This window comes from Coregonus lavaretus, assembly GCF_964263955.1.
Source record: "Coregonus lavaretus genome assembly, contig: HAP1_SCAFFOLD_585, whole genome shotgun sequence".
Taxonomy (NCBI): domain Eukaryota; kingdom Metazoa; phylum Chordata; class Actinopteri; order Salmoniformes; family Salmonidae; genus Coregonus; species Coregonus lavaretus.
In genome coordinates, this window is record NW_028165335.1 from 12,501 (window position 1) to 39,058 (window position 26,558).

Here is a 26,558-nt window from a genome sequence, read left to right on the forward strand (position 1 = left end):
CTGAGTGTAATGTTTACTGTTAATATTGATTGTTTATTTCACTTTTGTTTACTATCTACTTCACTTGCTTTGGCAATGTTAACATACGTTTCCCATGCCAATAAAGCCCTTAAATTAAATTAGAGAGAGAGAGAGAGAGAGTGAGGAGAAGAGAGAGAGAGGAGCACAGAGAGATAGAGAGAGAGAGAGAGAGAGAGAGAGAGAGAGAGAGAGAGAGAGAGAGAGAGAGCACAGTCTGCTGGAATGGGCATTTGAGTGAGACAGAGCTGGTAGACATGCACACAAACACACACACTTCTTCTTGTTCCTCTGTTAGTAGTGGAACACACTTCCCCTCGTTCCTCTGTTAGTAGTGGACACACTTCCCCTTGTTCCTCTGTTAGTAGTGGAACACACTTCCCCCTGTTCCTCTGTTAGTAGTGAAACACACTTCCCCCTGTTCCTCTGTTAGTAGTGAAACACACTTCCCCCTGTTCCTCTGTTAGTAGTGGAACACACTTCCCCCTGTTCCTCTGTTAGTAGTGGAACACACTTCCCCTTGTTCCTCTGTTAGTAGTGGACACACTTCCCCCTGTTCCTCTGTTAGTAGTGTAACACACTTCCCCCTGTTCCTCTGTTAGTAGTGGAACACACTTCCCCCTGTTCCTCTGTTAGTAGTGGAACACACTTCCCCTTGTTCCTCTGTTAGTAGTGGAACACACTTCCCCCTGTTCCTCTGTTAGTAGTGGAACACACTTCCCCAAAAAACGTGCTGCCTGCCTGGTTTGCTTAATATACGGAATTTGAAATAAAATATATAATTTTTTTCTTGATCATGAAGTATATTTAAAACCAAATGTTTTACTGGGTGACTTTCACTTTTACTTGAGTCATTTTCTATTAAGGTATCTTTACTTTTACTCAAGTATGACAGTTGGTTACTTTTTCTACACTGCTTCCATCCAGCTATCTACTATCATGATCATATGTTTGAAAAACTTGGTTGGAAATCACACAAGACTGATCTCAGTTAATTCATACTGTATGTTGTAGTCTGTCTAAGAGAGAAATCACACAAGACTGATCTCAGTTAATTCATACTGTATGTTGTAGTCTGTCTAAGAGAGAAATCACACAATACTGATCTCAGTTAATTCATACTGTATGTTGTAGTCTGTCTAAGAGAGAAATCACACAATACTGATCTCAGTTAATTCATACTGTATGTTGTAGTCTGTCCAAGAGAGAAATCACACAAGACTGATCTCAGTTAATTCATACTGTATGTTGTAGTCTTTCCAAGAGAGAAATCACACAAGACTGAGTTTATCAAAAGCATTCTGTGATTACATGGCAGTTTAGAGAGCAACAGGTCTTTATCTGGAAAGGGTAAATAACATAACATCAACATAATCTGCACTCACATCACAAATATGAAATAAACACTTCTCAACAATACCTTTGAGATCATTGATATATATTACCATATTTATTAACTTTAATTTGATTAATTGATTGATTTGCACACAGCATATTCACAATTTAATGTATATCAGACCTGAACTAAGTACTATACTTTCTCTGTAACCCACAGATCATAAGAGAATAACACAAATATCTCTATATAGTACAAACATCATAACAATAATCTACATAATAATCAATACCATAATATTTATAATGAATAACATCATTATCTCTATACTACTAACAACATAACAATAATCTACATCAGTCAATATCATAAAATGTATAATCAATAACATCATGAGGTAAACAACAGCAACAAAACAATCCCCAACAAACTAAAATGACCCCTTTATTCAGATGTTTCAAAATACAAAAGAATGAACAGATGATTATAATAATACATGGACTAATAATGGAAACACTTCAAGATAAAGAATCTAAGAGAAACACTAAATAAGATAAAGACATAAAGACAAAAGCTAAAAGCAGCAATACATTCTGGAACACAAAACAGACGTAATTGAGCTACTCTCTAAAAATAATCAAAACCCCATGTTACCCAAAACCCCATGTTACCAAAACCCCATGTTACCAAAACCACCATGTTACCAAAACCCCATGTTACCCAAAACCCCATGTTACCAAAACCCCATGTTACCAAAACCCCATGTTACCCAAAACCCCATGTTACCCAAAACCCCATGTTACCCAAAACCCCATGTTACCAAAACCCCATGTTACCAAAACCCCATGTTACCAAAACCTCATGTTACCCAAAACCCCATGTTACCCAAACCCCATGTTACCCAAAACCCCACTGTACCCAAAACACCACGCTACCCAAAACCCCATGTTACCAAAACCCCATGTTACCCAAAACCTCATGTTACCCAAAACCCCATGTTACCAAAACCCCATGTTACCAAAACCCCATGTTACCCAAACCTCATGTTACCCAAAACCCCATGTTACCCAAACCCCCATGTTACCCAAAACCCCACGGTACCCAAAACCCCACGGTACCCAAAACCCCATGGTACCATGGTGGTACAAAACAAACAAAAATGAATAATGGTGGTTACAATCACTCCTTTTAGATTTCTTCCAAGGTTATAAAAATATAAGAATTAGTTTAACTTGTGTGATTAAAATTAGAACGACTTAAGGTTTTCTGCCACATTTTAAACACCAGTCCACTGCTGACCATCAAGTTCAAAACACAAAACTAACCTAAGATCAACATTTAGGGTCAGCATCATTCTACTCCTACTCAGTCCCCTGGGCAACTCTCTCCTCTCCCGGTCCAGCTTCAGCTCTGGAGCTCAGAGAGACCATCTCCATGGCATTGGCATCAACATAAAGATCCATGCTGCTCACCCTGTTCACTCTCTTCTGCCTCCTGGTGGTCTAGGGAGACACAGCACCAAGAGTGAGTGAGTGAGTCAGTCATGGACTAATAATGGAAACACTTCAAGATGAAGAATCTAAGAGAAACACTAAATAAGATAAAGACATAAAGACAAAAGTAATACATTCTGGAACACAAAACAGACGTAATTGAGCTACTCTCTTAAAATAATTAAAATCCCATGTTACCATAACCCCATGTTACCAAAACCCCATGTTACCATGGTTGCAAAAAAACAAACTAAAAGGAATCATGGTGGTTGCTGTCACTCTTTTTAGATGTCTTCCAAGGTTCTAGAAAGATAAACTAATTCTGAACTTTTCAGCTATTATTAAAATCCCGGTCTCTCGTTCTCTCTGTGTGTGTGTGTGTCTCTGTGTCTCGTTCTCTGCGCGCCTCTCGTTCTCATCTGGTTAATCACACACCTTAAACACAGATATAGACCAATGTAGAATCTGAACCCTGCTCAAAGACACAAACATTTAAATGACTTGTAACGTCTGAGTAAATGTCTTTACCTTGTAGTACAGGTAGAAGGTGGTGATGGCTGTCAGTAGGATCAGCAGCACTACAACGTGTCTGATGATGAAGGCTGGCAGAGGAGAGGCTGCAAACAGAAACACCTTTGATGAGGGGACTGGTCATCATCACATAGATCTGTGGGAAATCTGTCAATGACAAAGTTAGAAGTCTGGTTCATGTTCAGTTACCTGTGACGGTGAGGGAGAGGAGCTCACTCTCAGAGGAGAAGATATGAGAGAAAACATAATTGTCATAAACACAGCTGTAGTTCCCTTGGTGGGAGTCATCTGCAGCAGGGAAGAGGAAGGCAGCAGAGTGATTGACAGCTGGCTGGGTCTGGGTTCTGTTGGAGCCGGTGAACGTGAGGAGGAAGGAGCCTCCTGGGTACTGTGGCTGAGTGGAGCAGGTGATGGTGAAGTTGTAGCCCCTGAACACTTCAGGCCCCTGGTGGCCCCTGGAGACCCCTCCCATTGAGTCAGTCAGGAAGATATCAGGCTGGACCAGGAGATCTGTAACAATAAAAGAGAACAAGAAAAACCTCTTCAACTAGTTTCCTATAGATATGACAATAACATCAGCATGTAACAGTGCTAGCCACCCTCCCTCACAGGGCAACATGAGTAGTGGGCCTACAGTCACTGAGACAACATATGTTGATATCAGGCTGAAGCAGGACATCTGGAACAAGAGGAGAGAAAAAGAAAACATAGCTCCTCAACTACTTTCTTTCCTCATTTAGATATGACAATAACATGACATGTGACAGTGGTAGTGAGTAGAGACGTTCAGTGAGATAACGTTCAAATACAAAAGCATTCTGGGATATTTAAGTTGTATTTGATTCCTACTTGACTGATTGATCTGTTTTGCAAAGCAGACTTACAAGCTAAACAGTCATTGTGAGAGGTGCAGAGGAAGTTGTATGAATGAAGGAAATCAGTTGAATATAATTATAATATCTTGATATTACCTGAGCAGATCACTGTGACTACAGGAAAGAGATCATTTGTTCTCCAACACTCCCTCAGTGAAGACTCAGACCCATAACAGTGAACTCTAAACCCTCTAGTGGTGTTTCCAGGTAGTACTGAAACAGTGGAGCCACAACCCAGCTTTCTACACACTACTGCAGCTACAGCCTTGATCCTGTCATCAGTTCCCACAGTCCTCCACTCTCCCTGGTCGTGCCACTCCAGTCCACCAGCACAGCGACTGCCTCCTCCCACCAGCCTCACATCATCAGGCTCTGAGAAAATAATAATAATAATATGCCATTTAGCAGACGCTTTTATCCAAAGCGACTTACAGTCATGCGTGCATACATTTTTGTGTATGGGTGGTCCCGGGGATCGTACCCACTACCTTGGCGTTACAAGCGCCGTGCTCTACCAGCTGAGCTACAGAGGACCACAGAGAGAAGAGAGAGAGACAGTAATCTTACTATTTTCACACTAAAACACATCTACAGTGGGCTCCAAAATTACTGGCACCCCTGACTGCACCAACAATACATTAAAAAATATAAACAATACTGTACTTTATTAATGTTTCAATGGAACCAACCAAAATCATTCAATTATTTAATACAAAATAAAAGTCACCTAAATCAAGGTTTCATAATTATTGGCACTCCTCATTTAGTACTTAGTGCAACCACCTCAGGCAAGGATAACAGCATGGAGTCTTTTCCTGTAATGTTTGACAAGGTTAAGGAACACATTTGGAGGGATTTTGGACCATTCCTCTATGCAGATCCTTTCAAGATCCTTCACATTCTTGGGTTTGCGCTTATCAACTGCCATCTTCAAATCAGCCCACAGATTTTCGATTGGATTGAGGTCTGACTGAGATGGCCAGGGCAGAAGATATATTTTTTTTGTCACAGAACCATTTCTGTGTGGATCTTGAGGTATGTTTTGGGTCATTGTCTTGTTGGAATGTCCACCTACGGCCAAATCCCAGCCTTCTTTGTCAGCCGAAATTGCCTGATACTTGGTGGAATTCATTATGCCATCCAGTGCCCCTGGACCTCTGCAATTAAAACAGCCCCAAATCATCACTGACCCACCACCATATTTCACTGTGGGTATGAGGTGCCTCTCCTTGTATGCATCTCTGTTTCGACGCCAAACATGTCGATGCTGTATCTGACCAAAACGTTCAATTTTGGTCTCATCTGACCAGAGCACCTTCTTCCAGTCATAATGTAAATGACATTTGGCAAACTCCAAGCGCTTGCATCTGTGTCTTGGGGTCAGAAAGGGCTTTCTTCTGGCAACCCTTCCAAAGAGCCTGTGGTTGTGGAGGTGGCGTCTGATGGTGCTTTTTGAAACCTGGTGACCCCAAGACGCCACCAAGGCCTGCAATTCGTTCACAGTTATTCTTGGGGATTTTGTTGCTTCTCTCACCATCCTCCTCCCTATCCTGGGGGGCAAAATGCATTTGCGTCCTCTACCGTGAGGTTTTCAACTGTTCCATATCTTTTTTATTTTTTAATAATTGCCCTGACAGTGCTCAGTGGTATATTCAATCGTTTGTGGATCTTCTTGTAGCCATTACCAGATTTATGAAGGTCTACGACCATCTGTCTCTTTTGAACTGCCAGTTATTTTGTTTTCTTCATGGTGTTGGATGACAAAGGGATATTGTATGCGTGTTACCTCATTTTTATATCCTAGTGAAACAGGAAGTGATGTAATGGCTCAATATAGTTCCTTAAGACTTAGATACACTTAAATAAATGGAATTTAATTCCTGGTTGATAGAATAATTATTAATGACTAATTATTACACCCTGAAACTGTGTGAAATGTGTTAGAATGTGTGAGTGTAGGACCAGTAAAGACTATGACATTGAGCTACTATTTAGCAATGTGATTAAGAGTTAGACCAGACAACAAAGGACAAGGAGAACTGGCTACAGACAACTGAGAAACCAAGATAAAGAGGCCTCCCAATTAAGGGAGGAGAGAAACGGTTAGGCTTTTTAAGGAGTATGAGGACGGCGATAACTAAGGAATGCAGCCTATGATAAGAACATGTGTGTGTGACCTGATGGTTAGGAGAGCAGAGGAAAACAGCACGCCTAAAAGGGGTGGGATTTTTGTATGATGTGTGAGTATAAAAGATGGACTCTGAAATTTTGATGAACAGAATTCTCAATGAATAAAGGCCTGACTATGCAGACCGGGACTCTGTCTGTTTATTGATCCAAAAGCATTACAACCTTTTGGGAGACGCACAGAGACACTGAAATAGTTGAGTTCAACCATTGAGATTAAAATATTCACTTAACACTGGTTTAATTTTGGTAGATGTTATTTACAATAATCTTTAAGGGTGCAATTAATTGTGAAACCTTGATTTGGAGGACATTGATTTTTTATTTAATCAATAAATGATTTTGGTGGGTTCCATTGGAACATTAATATAGTACAGTATTTCTCACATGTTGGTATTTTCAGTTTCTCTCTATAATTATATTGTTTATATTTCTGTAAGTATTGTTTGTGCATTGCCAGACAGGGGAGCCAGTAATTTTGGAGCCCACTATATATTGCCTCTCATATTCTTCACTCCAGGCGAGAAACAATGTTGATTGAGTGACAAACTGTTTCTTACCTGAGCAGGTGAGTCCAACAGCATTACCAGGTAGGCAGGTGTTGTTTTTTCTGTCTGAGGTGTCACAGTCCAGGAGAAGGGACTCATTGCCTTTACACTGGAACTCTTTATCCCAGGTCTGACCCTCACCTTCTCCATAGAGCCCCCCCTGTAGAGCTGCAGGAGCCCCACAGCCAAGCTCCCCACAGACTACCTCTGCATCCTGCTGGTCAAAGTCAGCTTCACACACTGAGGCCCAGGACTGATTGGACTTCACCTCCAGTCTCCCAGAGCAGAAGCCAGCTCCATCCACAAGCTGCACAGACTCTGGAGAAAAAGAGTTGGTTGAACATTCAATCAGTTTGGTTGATGACACTGTCAAGGACTAAACACAAATATGTTGGATAAAAGATTGTAGGTTGCTATGTTTGATACTGTAAGAGGTAGAAATGGGTTCTTAGTCACTCAGGACAGGGTTGGGAATAATGCAGGCAGGAGACAGGAATAAGTTCACTTCACTTTATAGAAAATAAACAGCTGGACATCCATCAGGCAGCTTCACTTCAGTAACATCTGAACTACAATGATCTGCCCATGCACATCTCCCATAAACCAATATGACAAACACAAATATAATGTTTAAATACATCTGACATCTCTCCCTGTCTTTAAATGAAATGAAAAACACATAACACATGATATGCTAATATTGTATAATGTACAAATTAAATCTCTCACCTGAACAGATCACATGACGATAATATTCACCATAACAGTCAGCAGCTCTTCCTCTTCCTGTGATGTCACACTCTCTAATAGTAGACTCATCTCCACTGCATGTACTCAATAGTAGGATTCCTCCTCTTCTCTCTTCAACCAGAGGTCCTCTAGATACAGCTACAACATTCCCACAGCCCAGCTCTCTACACACAACCTTAGCCTCTTTCATGCTCCACCACATAGGACATAGACCTGACCACTGTCCTCTGGAGAAAGCTTCCACGATCCCAGAACAGGAACTGGTCCCATTCACCAGTCTGACTGAGAGTTCAGCTGTAAACAGCAGAGAGGAAAACCCAGTGGTGAGGACAGATTATGACAGGGCTTCTGTTATTCTAACAGCAGTAATGCTTTGTGGTTGACAAGTATTAGCAGTTCCATAAAACAGTACTTGTTATTGGGTTTTAGAATGGTGTGTATGGACACATGAATTTCTCCATGTGGGATAATAAAGTTGACTGATATTGAACCGCTATAATAACTGTAGATTTATACTCTACCTACCTGGTGGACTGACGCTTTGAGCCTGGATATCTGAGGAGAAACTGAGAGACAGAGGAAGAGAGAGATGTTAAATGAAAATCAACATGACATTTCATGATGTGATGGGGAAGATAGGATTATCATTGGTATGGTGCAACAACACCAACGTGTACACACATTCCCCTTCCATGGAAATGTGAACCTCTCTTTGCAGATGAGTTTATATATAATTTACATTTGCTTTTGTTTGTTTTTTCAGAGGTCAGGGACAAGCTGAGTGGAAGAGTGGAAAAGGTTACTGGTTATGATGACATATGAAAAGATATTCAGTTGACCGCATGTTTGTCTGTCATCCCTATCTCTTTTGACATCTCCCTCTCTCTCCTCTCCCTTCTCTCTCCCTCTCTCTCTCCCTCCCCTCCTCTGCCCCCTCCATCCTCTCTCCACCACTCTCTCCTCTGCCCTCCTCTGCCCTCCCCACCCCCCCCCCCTCTCTGTCCTCTCTCTCTCTTCCTGACATATAGCATCAGGCCTGTTGAGCTTGACTCAGGTCACAGACCTCTAGCATCTACATTTCAGTGAAGGGAAGTGAACAAGTGCACACTTTAGGAGAAAAGAGAGATAATTGGGACAAAGCTGCTTTATAGGCTAGTGGTTCCCAAACTGGGGTCGGCAGGGTGTGGGGGGGTGGGGGGGGGGTCATGAATACACGTTAGACATGGCAAAATGTATAGAAATGCCAAGAAAATTTGCTTTAAAACTGCATCAATTTCTCTCCACCAACAAGAGGGGTGTAATGGAGTAGGGGGACGTTGCACCTAGACACTGATCTTGGGTCAGTTTGGGATTTTCCCCACTAATGGTTGATGTTAGGATTGGGGGAGGGGAAGCAGATCCTGATCTGGACCTAGTGGAAACTTCACCTTGGGGCTTAGACCACAGTAAGACCATTTCCAATACCCACATCCCACCCCTAGGGGGCAGCAGCAGCAGGAGACAGGTGCCTGGAGTACCTGCATGGTTTAATGGCTCTGGTGAACTTTAACCTAAGGACTTGGGTAGTGGTGCACTTTATAGAGAATAGGGTGGTATTTGGGGCCGACTCTATGGGAAAATCTCAATTGCATTTCCTTGATTACTCGGCTCCTACTCAAAACCCAAAGGAGGCCAGGAGAGAGGACCCAACTAGCTGACAGGATGATGAACTACTGTACTAGGCCTGGGTAATATGAAGGTGATAATATTTCATGTGTCATACTCCCACCAAACTACAGTGAAGTCTGTAGGCTCCAGGGTGAACTTTCCCCTAGGTTCATGTAACCCTCTCTTCTGAGGGACCTGAGTTCCTATCAGTTTGGACCTAGTATCTAGGTGTGTGGCAGGACTATTAGACTAGGTGGTCTGTAAGTAGTCAGAATGTGAAGGTTAATGTGTGTAAAGATGTATGGACCTAACCATAAATAATGTAGTGCAGTGCCTCCACCTAATAAGTAAGGTACCCCTGAAGATATGTATTTACTGACTAGGATATATAATAAACACACACAGTATCTAGAACTATACAATTATTAAATATTTACTTACTATACTTTACTTTCCTATTTATATTTTTGACAACTTTTATTTCACTACTATCCTAAAGAAAATAATGTACTTTTTACTCCATACATTTTACCTGACACCCAAAAGTACTTGTTACATTTTCAATGGTGTGGCAGGTAGCTTAGTGGTTAGGAGTGTCTGCCTCTGATCTGGTGGACTCAATAAACAAACGTTTCATTTGTAAATGATATCTGAGTGTTGGGGATAGCCCCTAGCTATTTTACATTCACAGACTCTTCAATAACATATTCCTTCCGTCTGCAAACACTGAACACAAGGCCAAACTTCTTACACTTTTTACAGGAACGCTCTTACGGTGTATCTCATATATCCCAACTTTACACAGGGAGGTATATCCTCATCAAACACCAGTGGCGATTTTAGTAAATCTTGCAAAAATAAATTAAATGTGGGATGCATGCCAGCAAAGCCACTACACAACACAACACTAAACAATACATGAATTGCACTATAACAGTGACAAACGGTGCCCACGAACTGTTAGGCCCTATATAAAGCTGTCCCAACAGCAGAGTCCCAACAGCAGTCCCAACACCTTACCACTGCTACACCTGGCCATCAGCGGAGCCTTGTCTGATATCATTTGAAAAGGAAACACTTAGAAATGTTTGGAAATGTGAAAATAATGTAGTAGAATATAACACATTAGATCTGGTAAAAGATAATACTAACAAAAAAACATGGAAGCCAGACAGTGATGAGGATTCTAGATGCAATTTAGATGTTGTCCACCAGATGGCAGCAGTGTGTGTGCAACGTTTCAGACTGATCCAGTGAAGAATTACAGCACCTCACAATATTTTGTATCAAGTCTGCCAGGAGTTATCCCAAATGGGCCAAATTGGTTTTCAAGTACATAACTATATAGAACATACAAAAATGCTATGGTAATAAAACAATTAAGTTTGCACACTCCCAGGAATGACATATATGATGGATCAATAGCTTCCCTACAGAAAAAACACTAACCTTCACACATCTAGATGGCCGGGCGGGGTGGGTGTGGAGCCAGATGTCAAACTGTAGAACCCAGTTCCTACATTTGAATATAAAAATTGATTTTTCAAACAAAACTACACTACATTTGATCTCTGGGACCCTCAGGATGGCAAATCAGAGCAAGATTACTGAATGTGAGTACATTATTTACCTTCAGAGGTGAATGTATCAAACCAGTTGCCGTGATGAAAGTGTTTTGTTGTTGTGCACTATCCTCAAACAACAGCATGGTATTTTTTAGCTGTAATAGCTACTGTAAATTGGACACTGCAGTTAGATTAACAAGAATTTAAGCTTTCTGCCCATATAAGACATGTCTATGTCGCGGAAAGTTGGCTGTTGTTTACAACACCAGCTGATGGCGAAACCCAGTCGCACCGCATTATTTCTACCTCATGCACAAATTCATGTTACTTCTATGAACAGAGAAAGTGAAATATTCCTTGATATTAAAAAAGACCCATGCCGCTAATAATAACAATGCAAGCCTATAGATACACTTTCCTACTCATTCATTACAGCTGCAGTGCTTGTTGTAGCACTGACTGTAAATAGGAGGAATGTGCATTTTATGGTTATAAAAGTGTTGAATACAAATTGTTGACAGTGCTGAGTAAGAACCTAAACATGAACTCAGTCTTAAAAACAGCAGCTCTTTGCTGTATTCATTGACAGTCTCTCTAGTCATGGTTTTAAACGTTTTGAAATCTCAAACTATCAATTTTGCTGTATCTTTCTTTTAAGCCTGTTGCATTACCGCAGACACGGTAATCTGAGCCATCCGATTGTAAAATAAGAATTTGTTCTTAATTAACTGACTTGCCTTGTTAAATAAAGGTTAAATATAAAATATAAAAAACTGATTACGGTAAGAGACCCTGCATAAACAGGACTGATAATGAGATGTACAGGGCAGTAGAAGGCAATGTTGTTCAGCATGTCTATGACTGGAAGATAAAGACAGTTGATGTTTCTCTGATCCTGTCTGAAGCTGTACGGAGGATTCACTGTTCCACAACATAGGAGCTGACGAATGACACACACACACACACACACACACACACACACACACACACACACACACACACACACACACACACACACACACACACACACATACACACACACACACACACACACACACACACACACACACACACACACACACACACACACCATACACCACACACACAATACACCACACACACACACACACAAACCACACACACACACACATCACACATCACACACACACACACACATAAACCACACACACCATACACCACACACACACCATACACAACACACACACACCATACACCACACCATACACATCACACATCACACACACCATACACCACACACACACACAAACCACACACACACACCATACAACACACACACAAACCACACACACACACACACACATATGCATGTATATTTTCTGCCAAAATATATTTTTTTGCCATTTGTTTAAGGTTGGTAGATGGATCATGTTATGGGTATGCTTGTCATCAGCCTAGGGAGTTTTTTTGATAAAAAGAAATGGAATAGAGAACAGGCAAAATCCTAGAGGAAAACCTGGTTTAGTCTGCTATCCAACAGACACTGGTAGACACTGGGAGAGTTGATTAACTCTGCCAGGGAGGCAATTTGTACATTCAGACACATTAAATAGTTAAAAATGGCAACCTACCCGGCGCGCAGGGCAGCTGAATCAGGTGCACCGACCGCCAACAGCCCGAGACAAATAAAAAAAAATAGGACCACAAGGCTTTATTGTGGGTTTTTACAGAAATGTTTGCCGATCCACTAGGAATGTCATGGAGATGGACCAGTGGATCGCGATCAACCGGTTGGTGAAAACTGCTCTAGACAATTGAGTGAAGTTCAATATCATGCTTCTCTCTGTGGGCTGATATGTCTGTACGGCAGTCTCGGGCTGCGAGCGCAGTTTAGAGGGAACGTTGACCATCATATCTTCATTTACATTAGTGCCTGTCCCCAGATGGACAGTTATGCTACAGTAAAGTACATTTACAAGTGATCACATCATTGTCCTGCTTTAAGACAGATTTTTACTGTCTGCTTCCAGTTGTATGTTCTTTTACTAGCCCTGTAAATGATTATATATCTTACAATATCAAATCATATCTCAGTAACTGTCACAAGTGTATATCAGTATAACAGCATCCTACCTGTGCTCCAGAACAAGATCATCAATATCACTGCAGGTATCATATCTGTCTCTAACTGGGGCTCCACTGAGCTATACAAGTCTACTGTCATGAAGAGTGGACTGAAGAGTGGACAATACAGCTAGGCTATATGACTTCTATCTCATTAGTTATTTGTATGATGTGACAAACTTTTAAATAGATCAGTGGTTAAACCCAGCTACAGGAAACACTGCCATTTGAAAAACCCCACAGCAAACTGCTGACAGAGCAGCAATGTTTCACATAGTGTGTCCTATAATATCACCTCTAACTTTCTACTGCTTGAGTTCACCTCTTATAGAATATTGGTCAATGTTCCAGCTCCTAAATATAAACAGTACCAGCACCCAAAATGAGTACTGATGAGGTCTCATGTTAGAGCAGGAGAAGGGGGGATGTGGTGTAGAAGCTAGAGGTCTGTTACCCAAGTCAACTCAACAGGTGTGATGGAAAATTACAAATTAGACAGGGGTCAGGTAGGGGTCATAGTTGGAGTCCGGTAGGGGTCAGGTAGGGGTCCGGTAGGGGTCAGGTAGGGGACAGGTAGGGGTCAGGGTTGGGGTCAGGGTTGGAGTCAGGTCAGCTTCCAGCTGTGTCTGTAAACGACGACCCTATATGGAAGTAAATTACTTCAAACTACATTCAAGACTTGAGTTTATTCAAGTAAAGCAAGAACAGGACAAAACAACATCAAGGTGTATCTGTTAGAAATCGTCAATGACATCAGATAAACTCACAAGTATCACAGTAGGCTAGAAATGAGCAATTGGTCGGCTACATAACTTAAAAGTCCATGGTGGTGGCATTAACTTTTTCATAATGATCCCAACTGGATGTTTTTGTCTAGAAGCATCTACACCAGCTTGTTGTTGTTGTTGTTCTGATGCATTCTGTGTGATGTTGGTCTTGTGGGGAGAGGGTGAGCGAAGACGGATTCTATTCATATGCTGTCCAGCTTCTGAAGAACGTATGGTGCTAGAATGGAGAGGGGGAGGAGATCAATTAACAACATATTTAGATGCACTTCACAACAAGATGGGCAGTTACAGTACATTCCACCTTAAAGTAAAATCCTAATTGTATATGTACCTACCTATATACACACACACATGGTTTGACAGAAAAAGCTGGCTACAAATACTATTTTCCCCACTGTCTCCACTGATGGCCTCTAACAGAAGAAACTAATAAGTGGGATATTTAAACAGTTAGCACTGAAACACAGTAGGCTGGGTAGGTTGATAGTTGACTATGCATTGGACATTGTTTCAATGCTGCCGTCTTCTAACGTATTTGAATACCACATGTAGAAACACAGTATAACTGACAGTGACACTGTGTAATGATACAATGACACTCAAACGAATGATCTGCTGCTGCTGTGCAACATTGTAACACCACTAACATGTTTGCAGGTAGCCATAGCGACGAAACAGGAAGCGTTTTCATTCTCTAATAATGCCTTCACTTCAGTCGGGACGGCTAGTTTTAACTGCAGCCAGGTTACACAGTATTACTGTAGGTGCTAGGCTGTTTCTGCTCTCCTGACAACTACTTACGGAATTGTATTGCCAATGCAATGTTAAGTTTGCCAATAAAAATGGAATATGCTAAACCTGAGCCATGCATTTAGATCTAAATAGTGTGACTCAAACAGATCTGGGACCTGCCAGGCTACACAGTTGACATCATAGGGAAACCCGACTGGCTTCTGGTCCCATACTTACTGACTCGGAGCAGGGCGACGTAGAGGAGAAAGTTCCTGACCGAAGACACGACATCTTCCCTCATCTTCCTCTTCATCTCCTCCGGGTCCATCTTCGACCCGAGTCCCTCCATTTTCAGCATCTTTAGTTAATTAGCAGGCGGTGATGTGATCTGATTAGCGGCTGTCTGTTAATCAATAGCCTACTATGCTATGGTATTAGCTAGAGCTAGACAGTCAGAGGACACTACACCTTGAATGGCCACGAAGATGTGTGTCGGAAATGCACCTTGTAGTTCAGTTTGAGCTGACACGATGGACAGACATTGCGATTGAGGATAATGTCAGTATTTAGCTAGGTTATTAGCTGTTTTGATCACCAAAGCCACGATAATTTCACCAGCCTTTACTTGTGTTCTGCCAGCAGCACAAACGATGACATGACTTTGTATGGTAATGAACACTTTCAAAATAAAAGCCCACATTTCAAAACATTGCAACGTGGATAACTAATTCAAATGATATTTAATGTAATTCACTGGACACATTTATTGTGCCAACAATAAAATGCATTAAGTAATTTACGAAACACATAGCAAATATATATATATATATATATATATATATATATATATATATATATATATATATATATATATATATATATATATATATATATATATATATATGTATTACCAATAGTAAAACAAAAACAAAAATACAATGTTGATGCACGGGATACATATTGGCTTGTAGAGAGAAAGCTCTTCTACCTGTCTGAGCTAAATGGGTTGGGAAATACTCAGAAGGCGCTCTACTTCAAAACTAACCATATTTGGTTAGTAGAGCCCTGCTGAGTATTTCTCCCCCACCTTAGCGGAGACCGGTAGAAAAGCTTTCTCTCTACATGCCAATAAGTATGCCATATACCGTCGTGTATTGTATTTAGCAGACTATTGAGTAATTCCAATAACATATATTTGTATTTTATTAAAAGTATATTTCTTTAAAAGTAGCCTACACCGGTGGTGTAGTGGAAGGTATACTCAGGTGTACGCCAGATACCCACTTGTTTTTCAGTGGGCATTGCGTATCCACACTTCTTAATCGCCACTGATACATATCAAAGTAGTGTTGGGGGGGTATACGCCATATCAATTAATAGACTGATGGAACAAATCGGAATGTTTAGCTTAAAATGTTGATAGACTATTATTTGTTCACATTTTAGGCGAAGCCATGTACACGTGGCAGTAGGCCTACTCGTGAATGTTCCAAAATGCAATTTGCGGGAAAACACATTTCGATACCACGCACGGCACATGCATGCGGTTTCAAGAAAAAAAATGACAATCTGAAACCTGTGAATTTCTGACTCAGTTTATCTGTTTCAATAATAGGCCTACTATTGTCCTACTGAACAGTACAGCTTCGGTTGGCCTGACTGTGAAAGACCAATTATGATTTATAATTTTAGGTCATTCAGAGTGCATGTCACTGTTTCTCATATAATTTTTCACACAGTAATCCTTCGCCTGGGGGGCCATTTGGAAAATGTTTTTGCTAATGTAACAGTTGTAAAATATACTTTATGTCTTTCACCGAAAATCCCTCATATTTATTTGATTATTTTTAGGTTATTTCGAGATGTATTACACTACTTTCAAGAGTGAACAATTTTATTGTATTTATTTTCTAAATTGTGTTAATGCTGTGATGTCATCAACGTGAGCCATGCATGATGAGGAGAGGTAATTTATGTGTTTATGTATGCGCCGGTGTTTTGAATGCACATGTTCGCAAATGAACAAAAAAAGACAAGCAAAAATGGTATCGTCATTGATTTAGTGTTGTTGCGCTACTGTTTGTAGGAATATATATTAGTGTGAATGGGGATAATTTTCAAGTGCGACTTTGATTGCAACTTTGCAAGGCAAGCCCAGCTAGCGTTAGCGTGAGTTTTGTGATGATTTTCTCACGGGCATTCAGCAATGTCTTATCAGGCAGAAATACTTGTGTATGAGAGTCCAGACGGCAGCATTAACGTTTGTTTTCATTCCATGCAGGGACGATTTTGTATTTCATGTTTAATGTGCCTAGTTAGCTGTCGTTCATTTTGTTACCTGTCCGGTTATGTCTTAAATGTCGTTGTTGCCTCATTAGTATGCCTAAGGTACAATAGTACACTCAAATACATATTTAGCACTTATTAGCAAATTATTAGTGTATTGATGTACAACGTTTATAAAATGAAATGTGACTCTTTTGAAAATATTAACAATGCATTTGTTGTTGATGTGAGTTTGCTCAAAGTGTGATGAGGAGAGGCAAATGTACTTGTGTACGAGAGTCCAGACTGCAGCATTAACGTTTGCCTTGCATTTGGATCCATTCCATGCAGCCATTAAAAGAGGGACAACCGGCAGAACTGTGTCCAGAGCTTTCCCTTCCCTTACACCTCACCAGAACACAACTCAGAAAGGTACCGGTACAGAACCGGTTACACTAAATTAGAGTATACCCTCTTCTCCATTCACCACTACACGACTGGCCTACACAATAGCTTTAAATTGACAAGTAATTCGTTTGTAAACTTTCAAAATAAATGCTGGTGTAAATAACACAATATTAAAATGCGTCAAATTATCCATGTATTTTTTTCAAAAGTGGTTGCAATGCTGTGAAAAACAGTTGTACTGCACTACAGTGCTAAAATAATCGATATTCTCAAAGTTGAGGTCGTCTATTCAGGGGGACTCTTATTTTGAAGAAAATAATCTGCTGTCAGCATATTATCCTGCTGCTAGGAGAACGGTAATATAGGACATTTACACTTGAACGTTTGTACGGTGTGCTGCGAGGTACAAACTGCAGATATATATATATATATATATATATAGACATATATATATATATATATATATATATATATATATAGACAGAGGGAGATCAATAAGAGGTCCTTTCCACAAGGGGGCGACAAACGCCAGTTAATATTCCAGAATAGAGCACATGGAGGGAAGTGAACAAGTGCACACTTTGGGAGAAATAAGTGATTATTGGGGCACACCCCAGGTATGCAAACTGTTCCCCAGCCCAGTACCACTTCAAGAAATATCAATCAATCAATATATCATCAAATCCTTTATGATTAGCCTATTTTACTTCAGGCGTTTCAGTGGTGGTCTGGAACAAAATCCTGCAAACCCTGTATCTCTCCAGGGTTGGTGGGTGACTGCTGGACCCTAACCATACATGGAGTAGATGGCTATGCATTTAAGATCCCGGCACACACGGACAACAACTGAGCATAGTCTATGTGGAGGCTAAATAACTAAATTGTCTTATATTTTCTCTTTCTGTTTGTTTGTAGTTGTCCCACTATTTGAATTAGCTTGTGTTATTATTAGCCCCTCATCTGTGTGTGTGTGAGAGAGGGAGAGAGAGGGGGAGGGAGATGTAGCCTTGTTCAGCGAGCGAAGATTAACGTCGTGCGCTTTTGCCGTCAGCATCCCGTGCTCGCACCTGCCTTGGGACTCTAGACTCCACCGGAGCTGCCTCGCGCGTCTCGGTGTATCTGGATTAACGGAATGGATTAGGGATCTAAAACGCCCCTTTCCCATGTCGAAGGTGAGTGTTCATTTTTATTTACCCTGTTTCGGTTTGTGGTGGAAATGGAAATTCCGTTTTGTCGAAGACGGTTGGGATTCGGGACGGCCCGCCCTGAGCGCAAAACACCGGATTAGACAGGGGTTAACGGTAACCGGTAAGAGATGTCGGAATGAACCACGGATTGACCAGCCGAGAGACAGACAAGTTTAGGATATTAGGCTCTAAAAGTATCCTAGTGTACATATTGTTTTACAGTTTAACATACAGTGAAACGTATTCTGTCAGTGTGAAGACAAAAGTATCATTCATGGTCATAGAATAAACACGGTATTTCTGGTCTGCTAGCCTATTTCCATGTCCTTATCGCGTTTCTTTTAAGTTTGCAAACGAATCAACAAAGACATTATCCAGATGTCACACCAGTAGGCCAGGCCTCAGAACAGCCTCAATTCGTCTGTGCATGGACTCGAAAGCGTTCCACAGGGATGCTGGCCATGCTGACTATGATGCTTCCCACGGTTGTGTCAAGTTGGCTGGATGTCCTTTGGGTGGTGGACCATTCTTGAGACACACAGGAAACTGTTGAGTGTGATAAACCCAGCGCCTGGCACCTACTACCATTACCTAATTGAAAGGCACTTACATCTTTTGTCTTGCCCATTTTGTCTTGCCCACTGAATGACACACATACACAATCCATGTCTCAATCCATGCTTAAAAATCCTTCTTTAACCTGTCTCCTCCCCTTCATCTACACGGATTGAAGTGGAAGTGACATCAGTAAGGGATCATAGCATTCACCTGGATTCACCTGGTTAGTCTATGTCATGGAATGAGCAAGTGATCTTAATGTTTTGTACACTCTGTGTATAGCCTACCTATAGGACACGAAAAAAAGAAACTAAGCTACAATGCTTTTTCCGTAGTTGCCTCCCTAGTCAATAGACTACACTTGTCCCCGCTGCAAGAATTCCGTAAGGCGTCGCCAGCATCGGTTTTTCAGAAGTTGTCACTCCAGAAATGTCTGTCTGTCTGTCTGTCTGTCTGTCTGTCTGTCTGTCTGTCTGTCTGTCTGTCTGTCTGTCTGTTTCTTTCAGTGTGTGTGTGTGTGTGACTAGTCTTTTAGTTAGTGACAGAACAGACCAGAGGTGTTCCCGTCTATGTTGTTAAAAAACAACAGCAGTGTCTCTGTCCCAAATGGCACCCTATTCACTACATAGTGTACTACATTTGACTACAGCCCTATGAACCCTGGTCATAAGTAGTGCACTACATAGGGTGCCATTTGGGATGTAACCAGTGACTCAGTATGTTTCTATAAAAAAAATGTGTTTAAACAATTCATGAGTAGACTAATAGTTTATGTGTAGCCTTCTTTGTGGGAAATCAAATGCTTTCCTCTACAGCGCCAGTGTGGATCCCATCCCCACAGCAGTGCTGTAGAATAATGATCTATCATGCTCCACACACACACCAACACAGCTCTCGGATCCTCAAAAAGTTCTACAGCTGCACCATTGAGAGCATTTTGACTGGCTGCATCAATGCCTGGTATGGCAACTGCTCGGCCTCCGACCGCAAGGCGCTACAGAGGGTAGTGCGTACGGACCAGTACATCACTGGGGCCAAGCTTCCTGCCATCCAAAACCTCTATACCAGGCGGTGTCAGAGGAAGGCCCTAAAAATGGTCAAAGACTCCAGCCACCCAATTCATAGACTGTTGTCTCTGCTACCGCACGGCAAGAGGTACCTATACACCAAGTCTGGAACCAACAGGACCCTGAACAGCTTCTACCCCCAAACCATAAGACTGATAAATAGTTAGTTAAATCGTTAGCCAAATAGCTGCCCGGACTATCTGCACTAACTCTTTTGACTCATCAAATAAGCTGCTACTACTGTTTATTATCTATCCTGTTGCCTAGTCACTTTATTCCTAGTTATATGTACATATCTACCTCAACTACCTCGTACCCCTGCACATCGACTCGGTACTGGTCCTCCGTGTATATAGCCAAGTTAACGTTACAGAAAACCAGTCAGTGTCTGGTGTGACCACCATTTGCCTCATTGCAGCGCAACACATCTCCTTCGCATAGAGTTGATCAGGCTGTTGATTGTGGCTTGTGGAATGTTGTCCCTCTCCTCTTCAATGGCTGTGCGAAGTTGCTGGATATTGGCGGGAATTGGAACACACTGTCGTACACATCGATCCAGAGCATCCCAAACATGCTCAATGGGTGACATGTCTGGTGAGTATGCAGGCCATGGAAGAACTGGGACATTTTTAGCTTCCAGGAATTGTGTACAGATCCTTGCAACATGGGGTCATGCATTATCATGCTGAAACATGAGGTGATGGCGGCGGATGAATGGCACGACAATGGGCCTCAGGATCTCGTCACGATATCTCTGTGCATTCAAATTGCCATCGATAAAATGCAATTGTGTTCGTTGTCTGTAGCTTATGCCTGCCCATACCATAACCCCACCGCCACCATGGGGCACTCTGTTCACAACGTTGACATCAGCAAACCGCTCACCCACACAATGCCATACACGCTATCTGCCATCTGCCCGGTACAGTTGAAACCGGGATTCGTCCGTGAAGAGCACACTTCTCCAGCGTGCCAGTGGCCATTGAAGGTGAGCATTTGCGCACTGAGGTCGACTACGAAGGCGAACTGCATTCAGGTCAAGACCCTGGTGAGGAAAACGAGCACGCAGATGAGCTTCCCTGAGACGGTTTCAGACAGTTTGTGCAGAAATTATTTGGTTGTGCAAACCCACAGTTTCATCAGCTGTCTGGGTGGCTGGTCTCAGACTATCCTGCAGGTGAAGAATCCGGATGTGGAGGTCCTGGGCTGGCCTGGTTACACGTGGTCTGCGGTTGTGAGACCGGAAATTCTTTAAAACGACGTTGGAGGCGGATTATGGCAGGACAATTAACTTTACATTCTCTGGCAACAGCTCTGGTGGACATTACTGCAGTCAGCACGTCAATTGCACACTCCCTCAAAACCGGAGATATCTGTGGCATTGTGTTGTGTGACAACTTTAGCTCCAAGGATAAATTATTAGACTGTATTAGTGATTTTAAATACTTGGATGGCTCACAACTTCCTCCAGCTAAGTCAAGACAAGACCAAGGTATTTAATATTGGAGCCAAAACACAGAGAGAGAATCTGGCCCCACATTTTAATTCACAGGCATTAATGGTAAAACACCTAGGTGTTATTTTAGATTCTGAACTGAATTTCGAGTCACACATTAGGAATGTTACTAAAATAGCTTTTTACCACCTGAGGAACATTGATGAAGTGCGGCCGTTTCTATCTCAGGCTGATACAGAGAGACTCATCCATGCTTTTATTACAAGCAGGCTTGACTACTGTAATGATCTCCTGTCTGGTCTACCCAAGAAAGCCATTGGTCAACTGCAAAACATACAGAATGCTGCAGCACGGGTACTGACCAAGACCAGACGGGGAGGACACATTACACCGGGTTTAAGGTCTCTGCACTGGCTGCCTGTGAGTTTTAGAATTTGTTTTAAGATTCTTCCATAAAGGTTTTTAAATCATTTTTTTGTGTGCCTCTGTGTATGTGCCTGTGTGCATGCTTGCCTGCGTGTGTGTGTGTGTGTATGTGTAACAATATGGTAGTTGGTGTAGCAGGAGGATATCATCATGTTTCATTCTGAAGGACCTCCCATCATTACTAATGCATTATGTTATTTTTAGCAGACGCTCCATTTTTGATGCCACGTGTTTGTCAAGTTTAATACTCTGTGAACCTCCACACACACACACACACACACACACACACACACACACACACACACACACACACACACACACACACACACACACACACACACACACATACATACACACGCACACACACACATCGTGATCATGTATTATGTATTATATATTATTAGATCATCAATTGACGTGTGACACTGATACTACTATCTTTTCTGAATGGACGTAAACACACACACACACACACACACACACACACACAGAGAGAGAGAGAGAGAGAGACACAGAGACACACACGATTTATAGATAATTCACTACATCATCTCCTCTGATTGAGTTCTGTGAGGGAGGGAGGGAGGGGGGTAGGTGAGGGAGGGGGAGAGGGAGGGGCGAATGTGTATATATATATATATATATATATATATATATATATATATATATATATATATATACATTCAACTCATTTCATCAACAAAAAATAGTTTCACCTCCTCCACAAAATATACCGCTCCTTCGTAAGCCCACTTCTCCTCAAACGTTCGGAGTTCTTTTTCAGCCGAGAACTCAAAATCCACTTTTATTCTCTTTGACTAATCCTTTAAAAACATGTCTTACATCCTGCCCATATCCCATGTCTAGTTGATGTTTCCTACTCAGAAAAATTGACATCATAGCTTGTCCCAAAATAAAATGTAACAGTTGACATTTTCTTTTCTGTTTCTTACTATATTGAAACCCCAAAATAAAAACATTGTTGTTGAAAATCTCCCCAACAGCTTTAAACAAAGACTCCAGCATTTCCAAGAGAGGTTTTATCCTCTCACACTCCATAAAACAGTGAATACTTTTTTCTCTGATGTTACAAAAAGGACATCCATCTCCAACATCTGAGTTAATAACAGATACAAAAGCATTAACTGCAATGATGCCATGCAAAACCCTCCATTGCATATCCCCAGTACCCTTTTGTAACGGTGGCTTGTACAGTGCTCTCCATGCTGGCTTTACCTTGTCATCAACGCCCAGTTTTACCTTCCAAGGAGTTTCTATTCTATTCTTAATGTATCTTTATTCAAAACCTTGACACACCCCCTATATAAGTCTTTCCCATTCACCTCATCCAAACCCACCTCTTCCAACCCTCTCAAATCCAGTAATAACGCCTTTCTTTCTGACTCTGGGATATTGGGTGTAATCCCTAGTCTTGGAAATGAGACGTTTTCATCTTGTACTTTCTTTTTGTGACTATTGAGCATAAACCACTCTTCTGCTGACAGAGACTTCCTGCAGCTTCCAAGCAGTTGTCCAACAATCCTTTCCGACCTCACCCCCAAATGTTCAGCCACCCGTCTTCCATCCATTAAGGCGGGCCCAGCCATGGCCGTTAACTGTTTTAAGGTGATGATTTTGCCATTCACAAGAATCTTGGAGAAATGTGGAACAGCTGCAGTTGTACAATCCAGTCTTGCCCCATACACCAGACTGTGGCATCTACAATAATCACCTGTATCTTAGCCAGAAGGCCAGATGGTGGCTCTAAAACTGACAGCTGATGCCACAGTGCAGACGCAACCACATTGTTAACTATAATAGTGCGCCCCCTATATGACATACGAGATAACAACCAATGCCATCTCCTCATCCTCCCTTCCACCATTTCAACCACCCCATTCCAATTTTTTTTCATTGTCCCCTCATCCCCTAGGTACACTCCAAGATACTTCAAACCTCCCTTACACCATCCCAGCCCTCCTGGCAAAGCCATGATCCCTCCAGACCATTTTCCAATCTGTAAAGCACAACTGTTTTCCCAATTTACCTTTGCAAAGGATATTCCCCTAAACTTATCAACCATGAGACCCAAACTATCCACCTCTGCTTGATTTCTCACTAAAATAACTACATCATCAGCATAGGCTGAGAGACAAATAGGAGGAATATCCTCTGAAAGGTACACCCCTTCAATGTGACTTCTAATGCTATTTAGTAGTGGCTCTATAGCGATGGCATATAACATTCCTGACAAAGAACACCCCTGCCTGATACCTCTACACACTTTAAAAGGAGCACTCAAGCCACCGTTAACTTTCAGTACACTTTCAATGTCACCATATATCACCCTGATCATGGCAATAAAACCAGAGCTGAAACCAAACGCCTCAAAAGTGCGCCATTAGTATTGCTATTCAACCCGGTCAAATGCCTTTTCCTGATCAATTGAAATTAGACCAGCATCCAACCCAATAGCCCTAGAGACGTCCAAAAAATCCCTAATCAGAGAAATGTTATCCCCTATCTGCCTGCCGGGAACACAGTAGGACTGGTCCGTATGTATGATTTGCCCCATCACCTCCCTCAGCCTGTTGGACAAAGCTTTGGACAGGATCTTATAATCAGTGCACAACAAAGCCACCGGCCTCCAGTTCTTCACCTCCCTAGGATCACCCTTTTTGGGCAGTAGGGTGAGGACAGCCCTCCTGCAGCTTATCGGTAGTAACCCTCCGGTCAAACTATTGTTAACTACAGCTAGCAAATCCTCTCCCAACATTGCCCCAAAATACTTTAAAAAGTCAACGGGAAGCCCATCAATGCATGGTGCCCTTCCATTTTCCATGCCTTTTAATGCAGTGTATAGCTCCTGCAAAGAAAATGGTTGCTCTAGCTCAACCTGAGCTTCTGCAGCCACCTGTGGGAGCCCATCAAGGAACTGCTGTGTCACTGTTTTATCCTCTTTGTACTCACACTTGTAGAGCTCAGCATAGAACTCTACTGCCCTCTTTCTAATTTCACTAGGGCTAGTGAGCTCTTGTCCAACAGCTGATTTGAGGCAATGAATAATTCCGCTTTGCCCATTCTTTTTCTCTAAACCGAATAAAAATTTGGATGAGGCATCCATTTCAGAGATTCCCTGAAACGTACTTCTCACCAATGCCACCTGTGCTCTGATAGCCAGCAGGTCTGCCAATGCAGCTTTTTTTCTCTTGAGGACCTGAGTATGGCCTCGATCTCCTGTGGTCTCAACCAACGTCAGGAGTTCCACTATTTCAGACTCTAGGGCTTTCATTGATTTGGTGATGTCTTTGGTGACATTTATCGTGTATATATTACAGAATTGTTGAATCTGGATTTTCCCTATATCCCACCACAGTTGAAGGGATACAAAACTGGCCATTTGAGACCTCCACCTCTCCCAGAAAAAACTAAAACATTTCCTGAAGTGAGCATCACTCAATAAAGTTATATTAAAATGCCAGTATGCACTTTTGGGTTTTACAGCGTTAATGAACACCACCTCTGTTATTAAAAAATGATCCGAAAATCCCACTGGGGTTATCACAGTTGCTTTACAGACCTGAGATTGATGCTCAAAACAATAAAACCTATCTAACCTGGCCAGAGAGATGGTGTACTCTCTCACATTGGCCCATGTGTACTGTCTCGTGCCTCCATTTTGGATCCGCCAAATATCATACCGTTCATGTGTTACAATAAGACGTTTAAAAAAAAAGTCATTGAGGCTATACAGTTTGGAAAAAAAGTATTTAGTCAGCCACCAATTGTGCAAGTTCTCCCACTTAAAAAGATGAGAGAGGCCTGTAATTTTCATCATAGGTACACGTCAACTATGACAGACAAAATGAGGGAAAAAAATCCAGAAATTCACATTGTAGGATTTTTTATGAATTTATTTGCAAATTATGGTGGAAAATAAGTATTTGGTCAATAACAAAAGTTTCTCAATACTTTGTTATATACCCTTTGTTGGTAATGACACAGGTCAAACGTTTTCTGTAAGTCTTCACAAGGTTTTCACACACTGTTGCTGGTATTTTGGCCCATTCCTCCATGCAGATCTCCTCTAGAGCAGTGATGTTTTGGGGCTGTCGCTGGGCAACACAGACTTTCAACTCCCTCCAAAGATTTTCTATCGGGTTGAGATCTGGAGACTGGCTAGGCCACTCCAGGACCTTGAAATGCTTCTTACGAAGCCACTCCTTCATTGCCCGGGCGGTGTGTTTGGGATCATTGTCACGCTGAAAGACCCAGCCACGTTTCATCTTCAATGCCCTTGCAGATGGAAGGAGGTTTTCACTCAAAATCTCACGAAACATGGCCCCATTCATTCTTTCCTTTACACGGATCAGTCGTCCTGGTCCCTTTGCAGAAAAACAGCCCCAAAGCATGATGTTTCCACCCCCATGCTTCACAGTAGGTATGGTGTTCTTTGGATGCAACTCAGCATTCTTTGTCCTCCAAACACGACGAGTTGAGTTTTTACCAAAAAGTTCTATTTTGGTTTCATCTGACCATATGACATTCTCCCAATCCTCTTCTGGATCATCCAAATGCACTCTAGCAAACTTCAGACGGGCCTGGACATGTACTGGCT

At 41.8% G+C, this 26,558-nt stretch overlaps 2 protein-coding genes across 2 annotated transcripts; both read right to left on the reverse strand.

Moving 5' to 3' along the window:
* Positions 1-3,375: 3,375 nt before the first annotated feature.
* Positions 3,376-4,513, reverse strand: LOC311115955 (uncharacterized protein; the record flags this gene model as incomplete). The annotated part of the gene is made up of 3 exons (XM_084191071.1): positions 4,350-4,513; positions 3,568-3,888; positions 3,376-3,464 (listed from the first exon to the last, which is right to left on the reverse strand). Coding segments are annotated over exons 2-3 (372 nt in total), but the record flags the coding sequence as incomplete, so codon positions are not given.
* Positions 4,514-13,720: 9,207 nt separating this feature from the next.
* Positions 13,721-15,197, reverse strand: LOC311115960 (mitochondrial import receptor subunit TOM5 homolog). The gene is made up of 2 exons (XM_084191076.1): positions 14,811-15,197; positions 13,721-14,058 (listed from the first exon to the last, which is right to left on the reverse strand). Exons 1-2 carry the CDS (start codon positions 14,929-14,931, stop codon positions 14,024-14,026), a joined length of 156 nt encoding a protein of 51 aa, XP_084047202.1. The 5' UTR covers positions 14,932-15,197; the 3' UTR covers positions 13,721-14,023.
* Positions 15,198-26,558: the final 11,361 nt, after the last annotated feature.

Bases quoted from the DNA above. Each gene is read 5' to 3' on its own strand.
- LOC311115960 (XM_084191076.1), bottom strand. From the start codon at position 14,931: ATGCTGAAAATGGAGGGACTCGGGTCGAAGATGGACCCGGAGGAGATG. The intron at 14,059-14,810 runs GTAAGTATGGGA...TCTCCATTCTAG, and splicing joins CGTCGCCCTGCTCCGAGTCA to CACCATACGTTCTTCAGAAG.